Source organism: Lepidochelys kempii, chromosome 14, assembly GCF_965140285.1.
Source record: "Lepidochelys kempii isolate rLepKem1 chromosome 14, rLepKem1.hap1, whole genome shotgun sequence".
Classification (NCBI taxonomy): Eukaryota; Metazoa; Chordata; order Testudines; family Cheloniidae; genus Lepidochelys; species Lepidochelys kempii.
In genome coordinates, this window is record NC_136393.1 from 50,301,297 (window position 1) to 50,316,017 (window position 14,721).

The window sequence follows — 14,721 nt, forward strand, 5'->3', positions numbered from 1 at the left end:
GGACTCCTGGGTTCTCTGCCTGGCTCTGAGAGGGGAGTTGGGGTTAGTGGGTTAGAGCAGGGGGCTGGGAGCCAGGACTCCTGGGTTCTCTGCCCGGCTCTGGGAGGGGAGTGGGGGCTGGTGTGTTAGAGCAGGGGGGCTGGGAGCCAGGACTCCTGGGTTCTCTGCCCGGCTCTGGGAGGGGAGTGGGGGCTGGTGGGTTAGAGCAGGGGGGCTGGGAGCCAGGACTCCTGGGTTCTCTGCCCGGCTCTGGGAGGGGAGTGGGGGCTGGTGGGTTAGAGCAGGGGGGCTGGGAGCCAGGACTCCTGGGTTCTCTGCCCGGCTCTGGGAGGGGAGTGGGGGCTGGTGGGTTAGAGCAGGGGGGCTGGGAGCCAGGACTCCTGGGTTCTCTGCCCGGCTCTGGGAGGGGAGTGGGGGCTGGTGGGTTAGAGCAGGGGGGCTGGGAGCCAGGACGCCTGGGTTCTCTGCCCGGCTCTGGGAGGGGAGTGGGGGCTGGTGGGTTAGGGCAGGGGGGTCGGGAGCCAGGACTCCTGGGTTCTCTGCCCGGCTCTGGGAGGGGAGTGGGGGCTGGTGGGTTAGGGCAGGGGGGTCGGGAGCCAGGACTCCTGGGTTCTCTGCCCGGCTCTGGGAGGGGAGTGGGGGCTGATGGGTTAGAGGAGGGGGGGGCTGGGAGCCAGGACTCCTGGGTTCTCTGCCTGGCTCTGAGAGGGGAGTTGGGGTTAGTGGGTTAGAGCAGGGGGCTGGGAGCCAGGACGCCTGGGTTCTCTGCCCGGCTCTGGGAGGGGAGTGGGGGCTGGTGGGTTAGGGCAGGGGGCTGGGAGCCAGGACGCCTGGGTTCTCTGCCCGGCTCTGGGAGGGGAGTGGGGGCTGGTGGGTTAGGGCAGGGGGGCTGGGAGCCAGGACGCCTGGGTTCTCTGCCCGGCTCTGGGAGGGGAGTGGGGGCTGGTGGGTTAGAGCAGGGGGCTGGGAGCCAGGACGCCTGGGTTCTCTGCCCGGCTCTGGGAGGGGAGTGGGGGCTGGTGGGTTAGGGCAGGGGGGCCGGGAGGCTCCTGGGCATTGCCCCCGAACACTGAGGAAGGAGAGCAGGCTGGTGGGCAAGTACCGAGCTGGGACTTAGAGTGGGCAGGGCACAGAGCTGAGGCGTGAGCCGCACAGGGGCCGGCGGTACCTGTCCGGACTCTGGCTCGGAGCGGGGGTGAGAGCTGGCCGCGGTGCACCCCATACAGTGTGACGTTGTACTCGGTGCCAGGCTGCAGCCCCCCGACGCGGGTCGCCCGCTGGTCCCCCGGCACCTCGGCCTCCTGGGGCCCCATGCGCCCGGCCGCATCTTCGTAGCGCAGCAGGAAGGACTGGAACAGGCCCTTCCACGCCCTCCACTGCAGCCCAAACCCATCTCTGGTCACGTTCCTGACCCCCAGGGCCCCCAGCTCGTTTGGCCCGGGGCCCCCGCCAAGGCGTGCTGCGAGAAAGAGAGAGAGCGTACCGCCGTCAGGATGCCTGGGCTCTCTGGGAGGGGAGGGAAGGGGAGTCTGATGGTTAGAGCAGGGGGGGCTGGGAGCCAGGACCCCTGGGTTCATTCCCCGGCCCTGAGAGGGGACCGGGGGCTAGTGGGTAGAGCAGGGTGGGGGACCTAGGAGCCAGGACTCCTGGGTTCTCCAAGGCATCCATATAGCCCTGCACAGCCTCGCTGTAAGGACGAGGTGAAGGATCCGGCAGAGGAGGGCTGGCTAGAGTAAGGGGCGGGGGTGTTACCTGTCCACACGCTGGTGGTGATGGGCTCTGAGATGGTCCCGTCAGGTGCCACCCCTCGCAGCTCCACCTCGTACTCGGTGCCGGGGCTCAGCTGGGTGACGATCACACTCCTCTTCCCCCCAGGCACCTGGGTCTGCCTGGGGGGCACCACGGAGCCGGGCTCCCGGTACCGCAGCAGGAAGTGCTGGAAGGGGCCAGTCGTGGCCGTCCAGGTGACGCGGAACCGGTCGGGGGAGACGTCTGTCACGGTCAGGTCCCCTGGGGGTGGCCCAGGGCGGGAGAGGCTGGGCATGGAGGTCTCTGGGGGCTGCTCGGTGCCGGATGCCTCTGGAGCTGGGGGGGGGGGGCATGAAAGGGTGAAAGGGCACCCCCCAGAGGGGAAAGACCCCGTGCCCCATTCCCCGCCCCCCTGAGCCAGCCAGTCCTCGCCCTGGGGCCTGATGGGATCCCACACCCCCCAGAGGGGAAAGACCCCGTGCCCCATTACCCGCCCCCCTGAGCCAGCCAGTCCTCGCCCTGGGGGCAGATGGGATCCCACACCCCCCAGAGGGGAAAGACCCCGTGCCCCATTCCCCACCCCCCTGAGCCAGCCAGTCCTCGCCCTGGGGCCTGATGGGATCCCACACCCCCCAGAGGGGAAAGACCCCGTGCCCCATTACCCGCCCCCCTGAGCCAGCCAGTCCTCGCCCTGGGGGCAGATGGGAGCCGGCGCCCCCTAGAGGGCACAGGCCCCGAGCCCCATTCCCCGCCCCCCTGAGCCAGCCAGTCCCCACCCTGGGGGCAGATGGGAGCCGGCGCCCCCTGGAGGGCACAGGCCCCGTGCCCCATTCCCTGTTGAGTCCGTGGCGTGAGGCCGGGAGCGGGTGGAAGCCAAACCAGCTGCAGGAGAAAGGGTGGGGTTAATGCCGGAGGAGAGAGAGGGCGGGAAGGGGACGGAGGGAGGGGAGGGTGGAGTCGCCCCGTCCGATGGCCATGCCAGGCCCGTGGGCAGAAGCCAGCAGCCTGCGGGAGAGAGGAGGGCAGAACCGAGCGGCTTAGCACCAGCGGGGGGCATCGGTGAACAGCCAAGGCGGGCGCGTGGCGGGCGCCGTGGCCGGTGGGGTTACTGAGCCAGAGCAGGCGAGCCCCCGCGTCGGACTACCTGTGGAGGCGACAAAGGAATAGGACTTGGACAGCCGCCCCTGGACCAGGCCGTGGATCTCCACCTGGTAGGTGGTGCCGGGCGCCAGGCCCTGGAGGCGAACCGCCGCGGCGTCGCCGGGAACCGCCAGCTCCCCCGCTCCTCCGCCGTCGCCCGCCCGCCAGTGGCGGACCACCACGCGCTCCGCGTGGCCACGCATGCCCTCCAGCGAGACCACAATGGTGCCGGGGGAGCGGGCCACCACCGCCGGCTTGGCGTGGCCCCTGGGCCCCGCGTCCGAGCCGGGGGAGCCCGCCGAGAAGATGCTGCCCACCTCCCCGGCTATCTGGAAGCGGCCGGGGGGCCCCGTGGGCTGCTCCATGGGGTGCCCTTGCGGGGGTGCCATGGCCCCGAGCTCCTTCGAATGCTGGCCCAGCCCCACGTAGACCATCTCCTGTTCCTCCAGGGACTTCCTCTGCACCAGGTAGCGGTAGATGGCCTTGGCCACGGTGGCGATGGTTTGGTTGCCGCGGAGCGGGTAGCGTGTGGCACGGAGGTAGCTCTCCAGGCGCTGAAGCAGGGTCCCGTTGTACCGGGACAGCTTGGCCGTGAGGTTCTGCGTCATGGTCCGGAAGAAGAGCGGGCTGGGGACCGAGGAGGCGTTGGCTGGGACGGGACGGGGGCCCGGCTTCCCCGCGGGGCCAGGCGGCCGGAGACGGGGCACTGGGGGGCGCGTGGGCTCTGGGTGCGGCCGGCCAGGCGGGGGCAGGGTGGGCATCGGCGCTGCCAGGAGCAAATATTGGTGCAATTAGGGGATCCCATTCCCTGCCCCCCTGAGCCAGCCAGTCCCCCGCCCTGGGGTGGATCAGAGCCGGTGCCCCCTAGAGGGGAAAGGCCCCGTGCCCCATTCCTCACCCCCCTGAGCCAGCCAGTCCCTGCCCTGGGGGGAGACGGCACCTGCTGGAGGGGAAATGCCCCGTGCTCCCCGTCCGGTGCCTGTGAGCTAGCTGCGAAGAAGAGAGAAGGGAAGAGAACTGGGTTAGTCCGACCCCCCCGTGGCCGCTTGGCTCCGTGACCTGCGGATCCTAAATGGAGGGGGAGACGGGTGGTGAGTGGGGGGCGGGAGGGGAAGGCGCTGGCTCCGACCGGGCTCCCGGGCAGCCCCACTCTGGGCAGAATGAAGAAATCACTCGCTGTGGGAGAGAGGGAAAGAAAAACCCTGAGCGGAGGAGTGGGGAGAAGAGAAGGAGAAACGTCTGGCTCCCTTATAGACACACGGGCGGACAGACGATGGACGACCAACTGGGCAGACGATTGGAGGGATGGAGGGATGGACGGACGGACAGGTGGATGGACAGATAGACAGACAGGTGGATGGATGGATGGATGGATGGACGAACAGGTGGGTGGAAGGATGGATGGATGGATGGATGGATGGATGGATGGACGGACGGACGGACGGACGGACGGACACGCTCGTCTCTCCGCGCCGCTCCCACACTCCAGTCCTTGCTGCTTTCCCCCCTTCACGCGTCCTCCTCTCTCATTTCCGTCTTTCCCTTCTCTCCCCCCTCCCCATCCCCTGCCCCGCTCCCGGGCCCGTGGGACCCACCGGTGCTGGCGTGGGTGGTGGCGGGAGGGCTCTGCTCTGGGCCGCGGTGGGCGGTCAGGGTGAGGGTGTACTGGGTGGTGCCGCGGAGGCCGGTCAGGGTGAGGGCGGTGCGGTCGGGGGGCAGGGCCAGGCGGGTGGGGGGCTCGGTGCTGTCCCGCCCCGCCGGGCCGTAGAGCAGGGTGTATCCGTCGGGCCGGGCGGCCGGGGGCTCCCAGCGCAGGCTCAGCGAGGTGGCCGTGGCCCCCGTGGGGCGCAGGTCGCGGGGCGCGTCGATCCCTGGAGGGGGAGAGGGGTGAGAGTGCGGAAGGGGGGCCCCCTCCCCAGAGAACCCCCCTGCCTCCTAAACTTCCCCCCAGCATCCCCTCCCCCCACGGCGCTCCCAGTCCAGAGAATCCCCCTCCTTACTGCCCCCTCCCCCCACTGGGCCCCCATCCCAAAGAGCCCCATCCCAAAGGGCTCCCATCACAGCCCCCAAAGCTCCTGCCCCCCAGAGCTCCCCCCAACAGCCCCCCAGCGGCGTCCCTCCCGCCACTTACGGGTGCGGACGCTCTGGGTGGCGGGGGGCCCGAGGCGCTGGGCCCGCTGGGCTCGGACGGTGACGCTGAACTCCTGGCCTGGGCCCAGCCCCGAGCGCTCGAAGGACGTGGCCGAGCCGGGCAGCTGCAGGGACTCGGCGCCCTCGGGGTCACCCTGGGGGGGATAAAGGGGGGGGGTCAGGGGCTGGGGGACGCAGCCCCCCCGCCCTCTCAGGCACCTCCCCCATCCCAGGCCCCCAAACCCTACGGAGTCACGGCGCTGCTGGGGGTCAGATGGGTCAGGGGATGGGGGTCCCCCCAGCCTCTGTCTGCACCCCCCCGTGCTCCCCCACCCCATCCAGACCCCCCACCCCCTCTTCCCACCTTCCTTCCAATGCCCCCTCCCAGAAGTGAGGCTCCCCAGGGCGGGGGCTGGGGGGTCACACACCCTCCTCCCCCACTGACATCCCCTGCCCTCCAAGGCCCAGATCCGGGACCAGCCCCCCTGCAGTGGGGGGAGGGGATGATTGACACCCCCCCTGGGACCCCATTACCGTGGGGACGAGGTGAATTTCATATCCATCCACGTGGGTCTTGGGGCGAGTCCATTGCAGGCGGAAGGAGCCCTCGTCCCGGCGCCCCACACGCAGCATCACGGCCGGGATCTCTGCGGGGGGACAGGGGTGAGTGCCCCGAACCCCCTTCCCTGCCCCCAGCCAGCCAGACCCCCACCCTGCGGCTGGCGCCCCCTGGAGGGGCCAGGCCCCGTCTCCCATTCCTTGCCCCCCTGAACCAGCGAGTCCCCTGCCCTGGGGCCAGATCGGGGCTGGCGCCCCCTAGAGGGGACAGGCCCTGTGTCCCAGGCCCCTGCCCCCCAAGACAGCTGCCCCCTCCCCCTGCCCCATAGAGGGAAAAGGCCCTGTGTGCCGGTCTGCACCCAGGGCCTCCCCTCTCCATCCAGCCAGGGCCTTTGATCTCTGTCCCATCCTGGGCGGGGATGGAAAGCAAACACCTTGGGGAACAAGCGCGGCTCACATCCCTGCCCCCCCGGCACCGCGCCCCCCGGCCGGGATGAATGGGGCCGATTCTATGGGGGAACCGGAGCCGGAGGGGGCGCGGTGCCAAGGCTGATCTTGGCCTGCCCGGCTGTGGGATGGGCGGCTCCTAACAGGGGGTCTCTGTGCCCTGGGACGGGACGTCCCAGGCAAGGGGGCACCAGCTGCCATATAGATCTGGGGGGAGCTCCCCCCCGCCTTGGCCATGGGTCAGGAGAGGATTAGGCAGCACAAAGGCCCTTCAGCTCGGTGCCCAGCGCTGCCCCACATGGGGGGAGGTCAAGGACAGGGCGCCCCCGACCCTGCCTCAGGGAGGGATGCCCAGGGACGTGGGGAGCAGGCACAGAGGGGGATTGTGGGTTGGGGGGCAGGACACAGAGGGGGATTGTGAGTAAGGGGTGGGGCACAGAGGGGGATTGTGGGTAGGGTGGCCAGGGCGGTCCAGGACACTGTGGGTAGGGTGGCCACAACGGCCCAGGGCACTGTGGGTAGGGCGGCCGGGGCGGCCCAGGGCATTGTGGGTAGGGCGGCCGGGGCGGCCCAGGGCATTGTGGGTAGGGTGGTGGGGGCAGCCCAGGGCATTGTGGGTAGGGTGGCCACGACAGCCCAGGGCATTGTGGGCAGGGCGGATGGGGTGGCCCAGGGCACTGTGGGTAGGGTGTCCGCGACAGCCCAGGGCATTGTGGGCAGGGCGGTGGGGGCAGCCCAGGGCACTGTGGGTAGGGTGTCCGCGACGGCCCAGGGCACTGTGGGTAGGGTGTCCGTGATGGCCCAGAGCATTGTGGGCAGGGTGGTGGGGGTGGCCCAGGGCACTGTGGGTAGGGTGTCCGCGACAGCCCAGGGCATTGTGGGCAGGGCGGTGGGGGCAGCCCAGGGCACTGTGGGTAGGGTGTCTGCGACGGCCCAGGGCACTGTGGGTAGGGTGTCCGCGACGGCCCAGGGCATTGTGGGCAGGGCGGTTGGGGTGGCCCAGGGCACTGTGGGTAGGGCGGATGGGGTGGCCCAGGGCACTGTGGGTAGGGTGTGCGCGACGGCCCAGGGCACTGTGGGCAGGGTGGTGGGGGTGGCCCAGGGCATTGTGGGTAGGGCGGATGGGGTGGCCCAGGGCACTGTGGGCCGGGCGGTGGGGGCGGCCCAGGGCACCGTGGGCAGGGTGGTGGGGGTGGCCCAGGGCACTGTGGGTAGGGTGTCCGCGACGGCCCAGGGCACTGTGGGCAGGGCGGTGGGGGTGGCCCAGGGCATTGTGGGCAGGGTGGTGGGGGCGGCCCAGGGCACTGTGGGTAGGGCGGTGGGGGTGGCCCAGGGCACCGTGGGCAGGGTGGTGGGGGCGGCCCAGGGCACTGTGGATAGGGTGTGCGCGACGGCCCAGGGCACTGTGGGCCGGGCGGTGGGGGCGGCCCAGGGCACTGTGGGTAGGGTGTCCGCGACGGCCCAGGGCATTGTGGGCTGGGCGGTGGGGGCGGCCCAGGGCACTGTGGGTAGGGTGTGCGCGACGGCCCAGGGCACTGTGGGCCGGGCGGTGGGGGCGGCCCAGGGCACTGTGGGTAGGGTGTCCGCGACGGCCCAGGGCATTGTGGGCTGGGCGGTGGGGGCGGCCCAGGGCATTGGGGGCAGGGTGGCCGTACCTATGGTGCAGTCCTCGCCGGCGTAGCCCTCCTGGCAGTGGCAGTCCCCGAGCCGGCACTCCCCGTGCCCCCCGCAGTCCCCGGGGCAGCCCCGGGTGCCGCAGTCTGGGCCGGTGTAGCCGGCTCTGCAGACGCAGCGCCCGGCCTGGCAGCGCCCGCGCCCCCGGCAGTCCCCGGGGCAGTCGGGCGTCTCGCAGGCCGGCCCCGAGTAGCCGGGGAAGCAGACGCAGCGCCCGGCCTGGCAGCGGCCCTGGTCGTTGCAGTCGTCGGCGCAGACGGGCGTCTCGCAGCGGGGGGCCGGCGAAGCCGGGGGGGCAGGTGCAGCGCCCGGCCCGGCACTCGCCCCGGCCCCCGCAGCCCCCCGGGCACTGCGGCTCGGCACAGGTGGGGCCGCCCCAGCCCGGCTGGCACACGCAGCCGCAGGTGGCCAGGTCGAAGGTGCCCTGCCGGCTGCAGAGGCTCTGGGTGTCCGTCTGGCCTGGGGCGGGGAGGGAGGGAGACGGGGCTGGGGTGAAACTGCAACCCGCCTGCTGCCCACTGGGGGGCGCCGCCTGCCTCGGCCCTGCCCCCCACTCCTGGCCCCGCCCCTCGGCGGCTTCCTTGCTCCACCCCTTTTTGACGCCCTCGCTGCTCCTTTGGCCCCACCTCCCTCTGTTGCCCCTCCCACTGCTCCACCCTCCACCCCTCTCCAGGTCCCCACCCCTTTCTATGGCCCCGCCCCATCCCACACTGGCCCTGCCCCTGTTGGACACCCGGCCCCCTCCTCTGACTCTGCCCCATGCTCCTCCTTGTGTCCCCCCCTCCCCATGCCCCCCCTCCTGATGGCCACACCCCCTTCCCATCAGCCCCTCCCTCCTGGCGTCCCTGCCCTTGCCCCCTTCTCCATCACCCCGCCCCCCATATCCTCCATCAGCCCCTCCCCCCGGTCCCCATCAGCCCCCCAACCTCACCTGTGCCGGCCTGGGCGGTGGCGGAGGAGGGGCAGCAGCCCTTGGCCCCACACTGCTCCCGCAGGGCCTGGACCTGGGCCTCCAGGGCCCGCAGCCGGCTCAGCGCCTCCCGCAGGGCCCCGCCGTCGCCCCCCCCCTCGCAGTCGCAGGCCGGGGGGGGGCAGGTTGATGCGGTGGGTGAAGACCACCTGCTCGTCCCCCTCCAGCGTGTGCTCGTAGAGCCGGGGGGGCTGCTGCTGGCTGGGGGGGGCCAGCACCTCCTGTGGGGTCTCAGGCCCCGCCCCCCCGGCCCCCTCACCCGCCCCCCGGCGGATGCTGTAGATGTGGGAGAAGACGGTGGCGTTGGCGGGGGCCCGGCGGGGGTGGGGGGCCCGGAGCCCTGTGCCCGGGGGGGGGAGGGGCCCCCCTGCACCAGGGCCAGCAGCAGCAGCCAGGGCCCCATGGCACGGCCCGAGGGGCGCCCACCTGTGGGGGAGGGGCAGGCAGTTAGTGACGGGGGTGCAGGGACCCCCCCCAGGGACCCCCCCAGGAACCCCCCCAAGACCCTTCCCCTCTAGCGCCCAATTCACACTCCGGCCAGAAACCAACTTCACACCCCCAGGAGCCAAAGGGGGAGAAACAACCAAACCGCGACCCAAATCCAGTCCTGGGAGCCCCGGCACCGAGACAGGCCCCCCCCCGCCCCACCTCCCAGCCCCCGGGATCCCCGCACCGAGACAGCCCCCCCCCCGCCCCAGCTCCCAGCCCCCGGGACCCCCGGCAAGGAGACAGGCCCCCCCCGCCCCACCTCCCAGCCCCCGGGACCCCTGGCACCGAGACAGCCCCCCCCCGCCCCAGCTCCCAGCCCCCGGGACCCCCGGCACGGAGACAGGCCCCCTGCCCCACCTCCCAGCCCCTGGGATCCCCGCACCGAGACAGGCCCCCCCGCCCCAGCTCCCAGCCCCTGGGACCCCCGGCACCGAGACAGCCCCCCCCGCCCCACCTCCCAGCCCCCAGGACCCCCAGCACCGAGACAGGGCCCCCCACCCCACCCGCGATCTGGAGGCAGGTGCCGTGGCAGGACCGGTCCCGGTGGGACGCCAGGCCCAGGGTTCAGGTCGGGGGCTGCTTGGCCCGTGCTGCGCTTTGGGGGCAGGGGCAGGATCCGGCGCTGGGACCCCCGGGTGGCTGGCCAGCCAGAGCTGCATGGCTGTGGGGCAGGTGTGGGGAGCCCAACGCCCCCCGGTGCCGGCTCCTGTGACAACAACCCGGATTCATGCAGCAAAAATGTGCCTGGAGCCGGGCCAGGGGCCGGTCCAAGAGCCGGAGCTTGGCAGGGCGCCGGGGGCGAGAGATACGAGCCGGGGTAGCAGAGAGAGCGGACGCGTCCCACGCTGGGCCGGAGCAGCGCCAGACTGCAGGCCTGGGGACCCCGACCCCGGGACACGGCCCCGTCCCCCCCCATGTCCCAGCCGCCGGGACCCCCAGCCCCGGGACATGGCCCCGTCCCCCCCATGTCCCAGCCACCGGGACCCCCAGCCCCGGGACATGGCCCCATCCCCTCCCCATATCCCAGCCGCCGGGACCCCCAGCCCCGGGACACAGCCCCATCCCCTCCCCATATCCCAGCTGCCAGGACCCCCAGCCCTGGGACATGGCCCCGTCCCCCCCCATATCCCAGCTGCCGGGACTCCCAGCCCTGGGACACAGCCCCATCCCCTCTCCATATCCCAGCTGCCGGGACCCCCAGCCCCGGGACACGGCCCCATCCCCTCCCCATATCCCAGCTGCCAGGACCCCCAGCCCCTGGGACATGGCCCCGTCCCCCCCATGTCCCAGCCGCCGGGACTCCCAGCCCTGGGACACAGCCCCATCCCCTCCCCATATCCCAGCTGCCGGGACCCCCAGCCCTGGGACACGGCCCCATCCCCTCCCCATATCCCAGCTGCCAGGACCCCCAGCCCTGGGACATGGCCCCGTCCCCCCCATGTCCCAGCTGCCGGGACTCCCAGCCCTGGGACACAGCCCCATCCCCTCCCCATATCCCAGCTGCTGGGACCCCCAGCCCTGGGACACAGCCCCATCCCCTCCCCATATCCCAGCTGCCAGGACCCCCAGCCCCAGGACACGGCCCCATCCCTCCCATGTCCCAGCTGCTGGGACCCCCAACCCCAGGACACAGCCCCTTCCCCATCCCGTGTCCCAGCCACTGGGACCCCCGGCATCGAGACACAGCCCTGCCCCCCCCGCAATATCCCACCCCCCCGGGAACCCCCACTATTAAGAAATAGCTGGTTTAAGAAGAGTGGCCTTTGTGTTCTGGACTCCTGGGAGGAGAGTGGGGTCTAGTGGTTAGCATGGGATGTGGGGCTGGGAGCCCAGGACTCCTGGGTTCTAGTGCTGTTCTGTGCCTCAGTTTCCCCTCCCCATAATGAGAATATTGTTGGCCAGGCTGTGGGGTTTCTGCGGCCGAGCCAGTGGCCATTCACACTCAGCCCGGCCTTCCTGAGCTCTGCACAAACCTCTGTGGCTTGTTATTTTTACAGCTGCAGCCCAAGATCCTCACGGCTTTCCCATAACCGCTCGGACTTCCCCTGGGCTCCCCCGGGGGCTGCTGCTTCTTGGGCCTTGTACACCCCTCACTGCTCCTTTCATGTTCCTGCAACCGCCAGACACGGGGACGGAACCCCGGAGTCCTGGCTCCCAGCACTCCCCCGCTCTAACCACCAGCCCCCACTCCCCTCCCTGAGCTGGGAGAGAACCCAGGAGTCCTGGCTCCCAGCCCCCCAACCCACTAGACCCCACTCCCCTCCCAGACTCTGGGGGTTGCTGTGCTGGGGGGTCCCAGCCCTGCCCCCGGGTCTCCTCCCTCCTGCAGCCCCCTGGTGGCATGGGGGAGAGGCTGGGGGGCAGACCGGGGGTGCTGTGGGGTGTGTGGCCCTGGCAGCCCCTGGAGAAGATCCCGGCAGGTTCCAACCCCAGCCTGGCTCCCTCCCAGCAAGTTGCTGACGGCCGGGGAAATTCCTGCGTGAGGAGATAAGGGTCCCACCCAGATCCCAGCCTGGCCCGGCTGCGGGGGTGGGAGATGGGGGTTGGGGGGACTGGCTGCTCAGGGGGCGGGAATGGGGCAGGGGTCTGTCCCCTCTAGGGGGCTCCCACCCGGCCCCAGGTCAGGGACTGGCTCAGCGGTGGGTGTGGGGGGACACAGGGCCTTTCCCCCCTGGGGAACCAGGGCTCGTCACCCTCTCCCCCCATGTCTTTGGCCTCACGGCCGGGTCTCTGCTCATCTGTGGGACCCACCAACCCACCTGCCTGGGCACCCTCCTGCCCCCAACCCCGACACACACAGGCCTCTGTCCTCCCGCCCGCAGCCCCCTCCCTCGGGGCTCTGGCTCCCCCTGCCCTCCCTACCACTCTCCATTCCCGACCCCAATATTCTCACCCCCCGGACCCCTACATTGGGGGGCGCAGGGCCACTGTGCTGGGACGGGAGGGTCGTCAGGCCGGAGGGGGAGGGGGCACCAGCGGTGGGGGCTACAGGGGTGGGGGAGATACAGGAGTTTGGTATGGTGGGGTACCATGGGGCTTGCTGGGGACTAGCCCCCCAGCACCTGCCTTTGCTCAGGCAGTGACGGGGGCGGGGGTGGGTCAGTGCTGGGGGGGTTAGGGGTTACCAATGGGTCATTCCCTGTGGCACCCGGCTCCCCCAGCTTCATCATGTCGCACTGGCCCCATCGATGCACTCCTCATCCCTCCCTCCACCAATGGATCCAGCCATCTCCATCCCTCCATCCTTCCAAATCTCCATCCCTCCATATCTCCATCCATCCCTCCATCCTTCCCTATCTCCATCCTCTGTCCCTCCCTATCTCCATCCCTCCTTCTGTCCCTCCATCCCCCATCTTTTCCTATCTCCATCCCTCCATCCTTCCAAATCTCCATCCCTCCTTCCATCCCTCCATCCTCCATCCATCCTCCCATATCTCCTTCCCTCCTTCTGTCCCACCATCCCTCCATCCTCCATATCTCCATCCTCCATCCTTCCCTATCTCCATCCTCCATCCCTCCATCCTCCATCCCTCCCTATCTCCATCCCTCCATCAATAGATCCAGCCACCTCCATCCCCCCCATCTCCATCCCTCCTTCTGTCCCTCCATCCCCCATCCTTTCCTATCTTCATCCTCCATCCCTCCCTCCCTCCCTCCTCCATCCTTCCCTATCTCCATCCTCCATCCCTCCATATCTCCATATCTCCATCCCTCCTTCCATCCCTCCATCCCTCCCTATCTCCACCCTCCATCCCCCCATCTCCATCCCTCCTTCCGTCCCTCCATCCTCCATCCTTCCCTATCTCCATTCTCTATCCCTCCATCCTCCATCCCTCCACCCGTCCCTCCCTATCTCCATCCTCCATCCCTCCCACCATCCATCCTCCATCCCTCTATCCCCCTCCCTCCCTCCATCCCTATCTCCATCCTCCATCCCCATCGTTATCTCCATCCCTCCCTATCTCCATCCATCCCCCCAACCATCCCTCTACCCACCCATCTCTCTGTATCCACCTACCCCCCGCCCCGCTCTCCGTCCATCCATTTCTGTCTATCCCCACTTCCCGCCCCCCATCCATTCCCCCCCCACACACACACAGCTGTTGCGGGGCCCGGGGAGCCTCTCGCTCGGGCACTTTCCAAACTCCCTGCAACCCCCCCCTCCGCCGCCGCCACCACCCCACCTGCTGCCCCCTCGGTGCCCGGCCCTTGGGGCGCGGGGCCCTACCTGGGAGCGGGGCGGCGGCTGCAGGGGAGACGCTGCTGCTCCGGGCTGGGGGCTCCGGGGGCTCCGCGCTGCGCTAAGGGTGGGGGCTCCGGGCCGGGGTCTCCGCGCTGCGCTCCGGGCCGGGGGCTCCGGGGGCTCCGCGCTGCGCTCCGGGCTGGGGGCACCGCGCTGCGCTCCGGGCCGGGGTCTCTGCGCTCCGGGCTGGGGGCTCCGGGGGCTCCGCGCTGCGCTCCGGGCCGGGGTCTCTGCGCTCCGGGCCGGGGGCTCCGGGGGCTCTGCGCTGCGCTCCGGGCCGGGGGCTCCGCCCTGCGCTCCGGGCCGGGGTCTCTGCGCTCCGGGCCGGGGGCTCCGCGCTGCGCTCCGGGCCGGGGGCTCCGGGGTCTCTGCGCTCCGGGCTGGGGGCTCCGGGGGCTCTGCGCTGCGCTCCGGGCCGGGGTCTCTGCGCTCCGGGCCGGGGGCTCCGGGGGCTCTGCGCTGCGCTCCGGGCCGGGGGCTCCGCCCTGCGCTCCGGGCCGGGGTCTCTGCGCTCCGGGCCGGGGGCTCCGCGCTGCGCTCCGGGCCGGGGTCTCTGCGCTCCGGGCCGGGGGCTCCGCGCTGCGCTCCGGGCCGGGGTCTCTGCGCTCCGGGCTGGGGGCTCCGGGGGCTCTGCGCTGCGCTCCGGGCCGGGGTCTCTGCGCTCCGGGCCGGGGGCTCCGGGGGCTCTGCGCTGCGCTCCGGGCCGGGGGCTCCGCCCTGCGCTCCGGGCCGGGGTCTCTGCGCTCCGGGCCGGGGGCTCCGCGCTGCGCTCCGGGCCGGGGTCTCTGCGCTCCGGGCCGGGGGCTCCGGGCTCTGCGCGCTGCGCTCGGGTCTGTCCGCGCTGCGCTCTGCGCCCCGGGGCCGGGCCGGGCCGGGCTGGGTGGCGGGGGCGGGTGTGGCCGGGGCGGCCGCTCGCACTTTCATACACACGGTTCGTCCCCTCGCTCCCTGCGCTGGGGGGCGGGGGGGGGTGATGTCATGGCCGGACCGGGTCAGCGTCCGCCCGAACCTGCCCCGCCCCGCCACGGGCCGCCCCGCTGGCCGGTCCCGCCCCGAGCCTCCCCCGGCCCGGCTGGGACCCCCCGCCACCTTCTCCTGTCTCCCAGCTGGGCTTGCTGGGCCCAGTCCGGGCAGGGGGCTGGGGGGGGGGACATGACCCCAGCCAGGCGGCTCCAGGCCCTCCCCTCCCCCCAGCACAAGTGGGTCCAATAACAGCTATTTTGGCCCCCACCGGGTCTCTCTAATATCCGGGAGCAGCCTCCTCCCGCACACACCAGACGCCCACCCCGGGCCTTTCTCCCACCTCCCCAACATCTGGGGT

At 71.4% G+C, this 14,721-nt stretch overlaps 1 protein-coding gene across 1 annotated transcript in view; it reads right to left on the reverse strand.

The window, feature by feature from the left end:
- TNXB (tenascin XB) overlaps positions 1-14,324 on the reverse strand; it is an 89,975-nt gene extending 75,651 nt beyond the window's left edge. Inside the window, 12 exon segments of the mRNA XM_078848394.1 lie at positions 1,225-1,459; positions 1,753-2,085; positions 2,894-3,655; positions 4,485-4,760; positions 5,021-5,174; positions 5,554-5,666; positions 7,680-8,017; positions 8,055-8,157; positions 8,630-8,784; positions 8,786-9,008; positions 11,153-11,267; positions 13,386-14,324. Coding sequence (XP_078704520.1) covers positions 1,225-1,459; positions 1,753-2,085; positions 2,894-3,655; positions 4,485-4,760; positions 5,021-5,174; positions 5,554-5,666; positions 7,680-8,017; positions 8,055-8,157; positions 8,630-8,784; positions 8,786-9,008; positions 11,153-11,267; positions 13,386-14,324 — 3,746 coding nt within the window.
- Between the last annotated feature and the right edge of the window lie 397 nt (positions 14,325-14,721).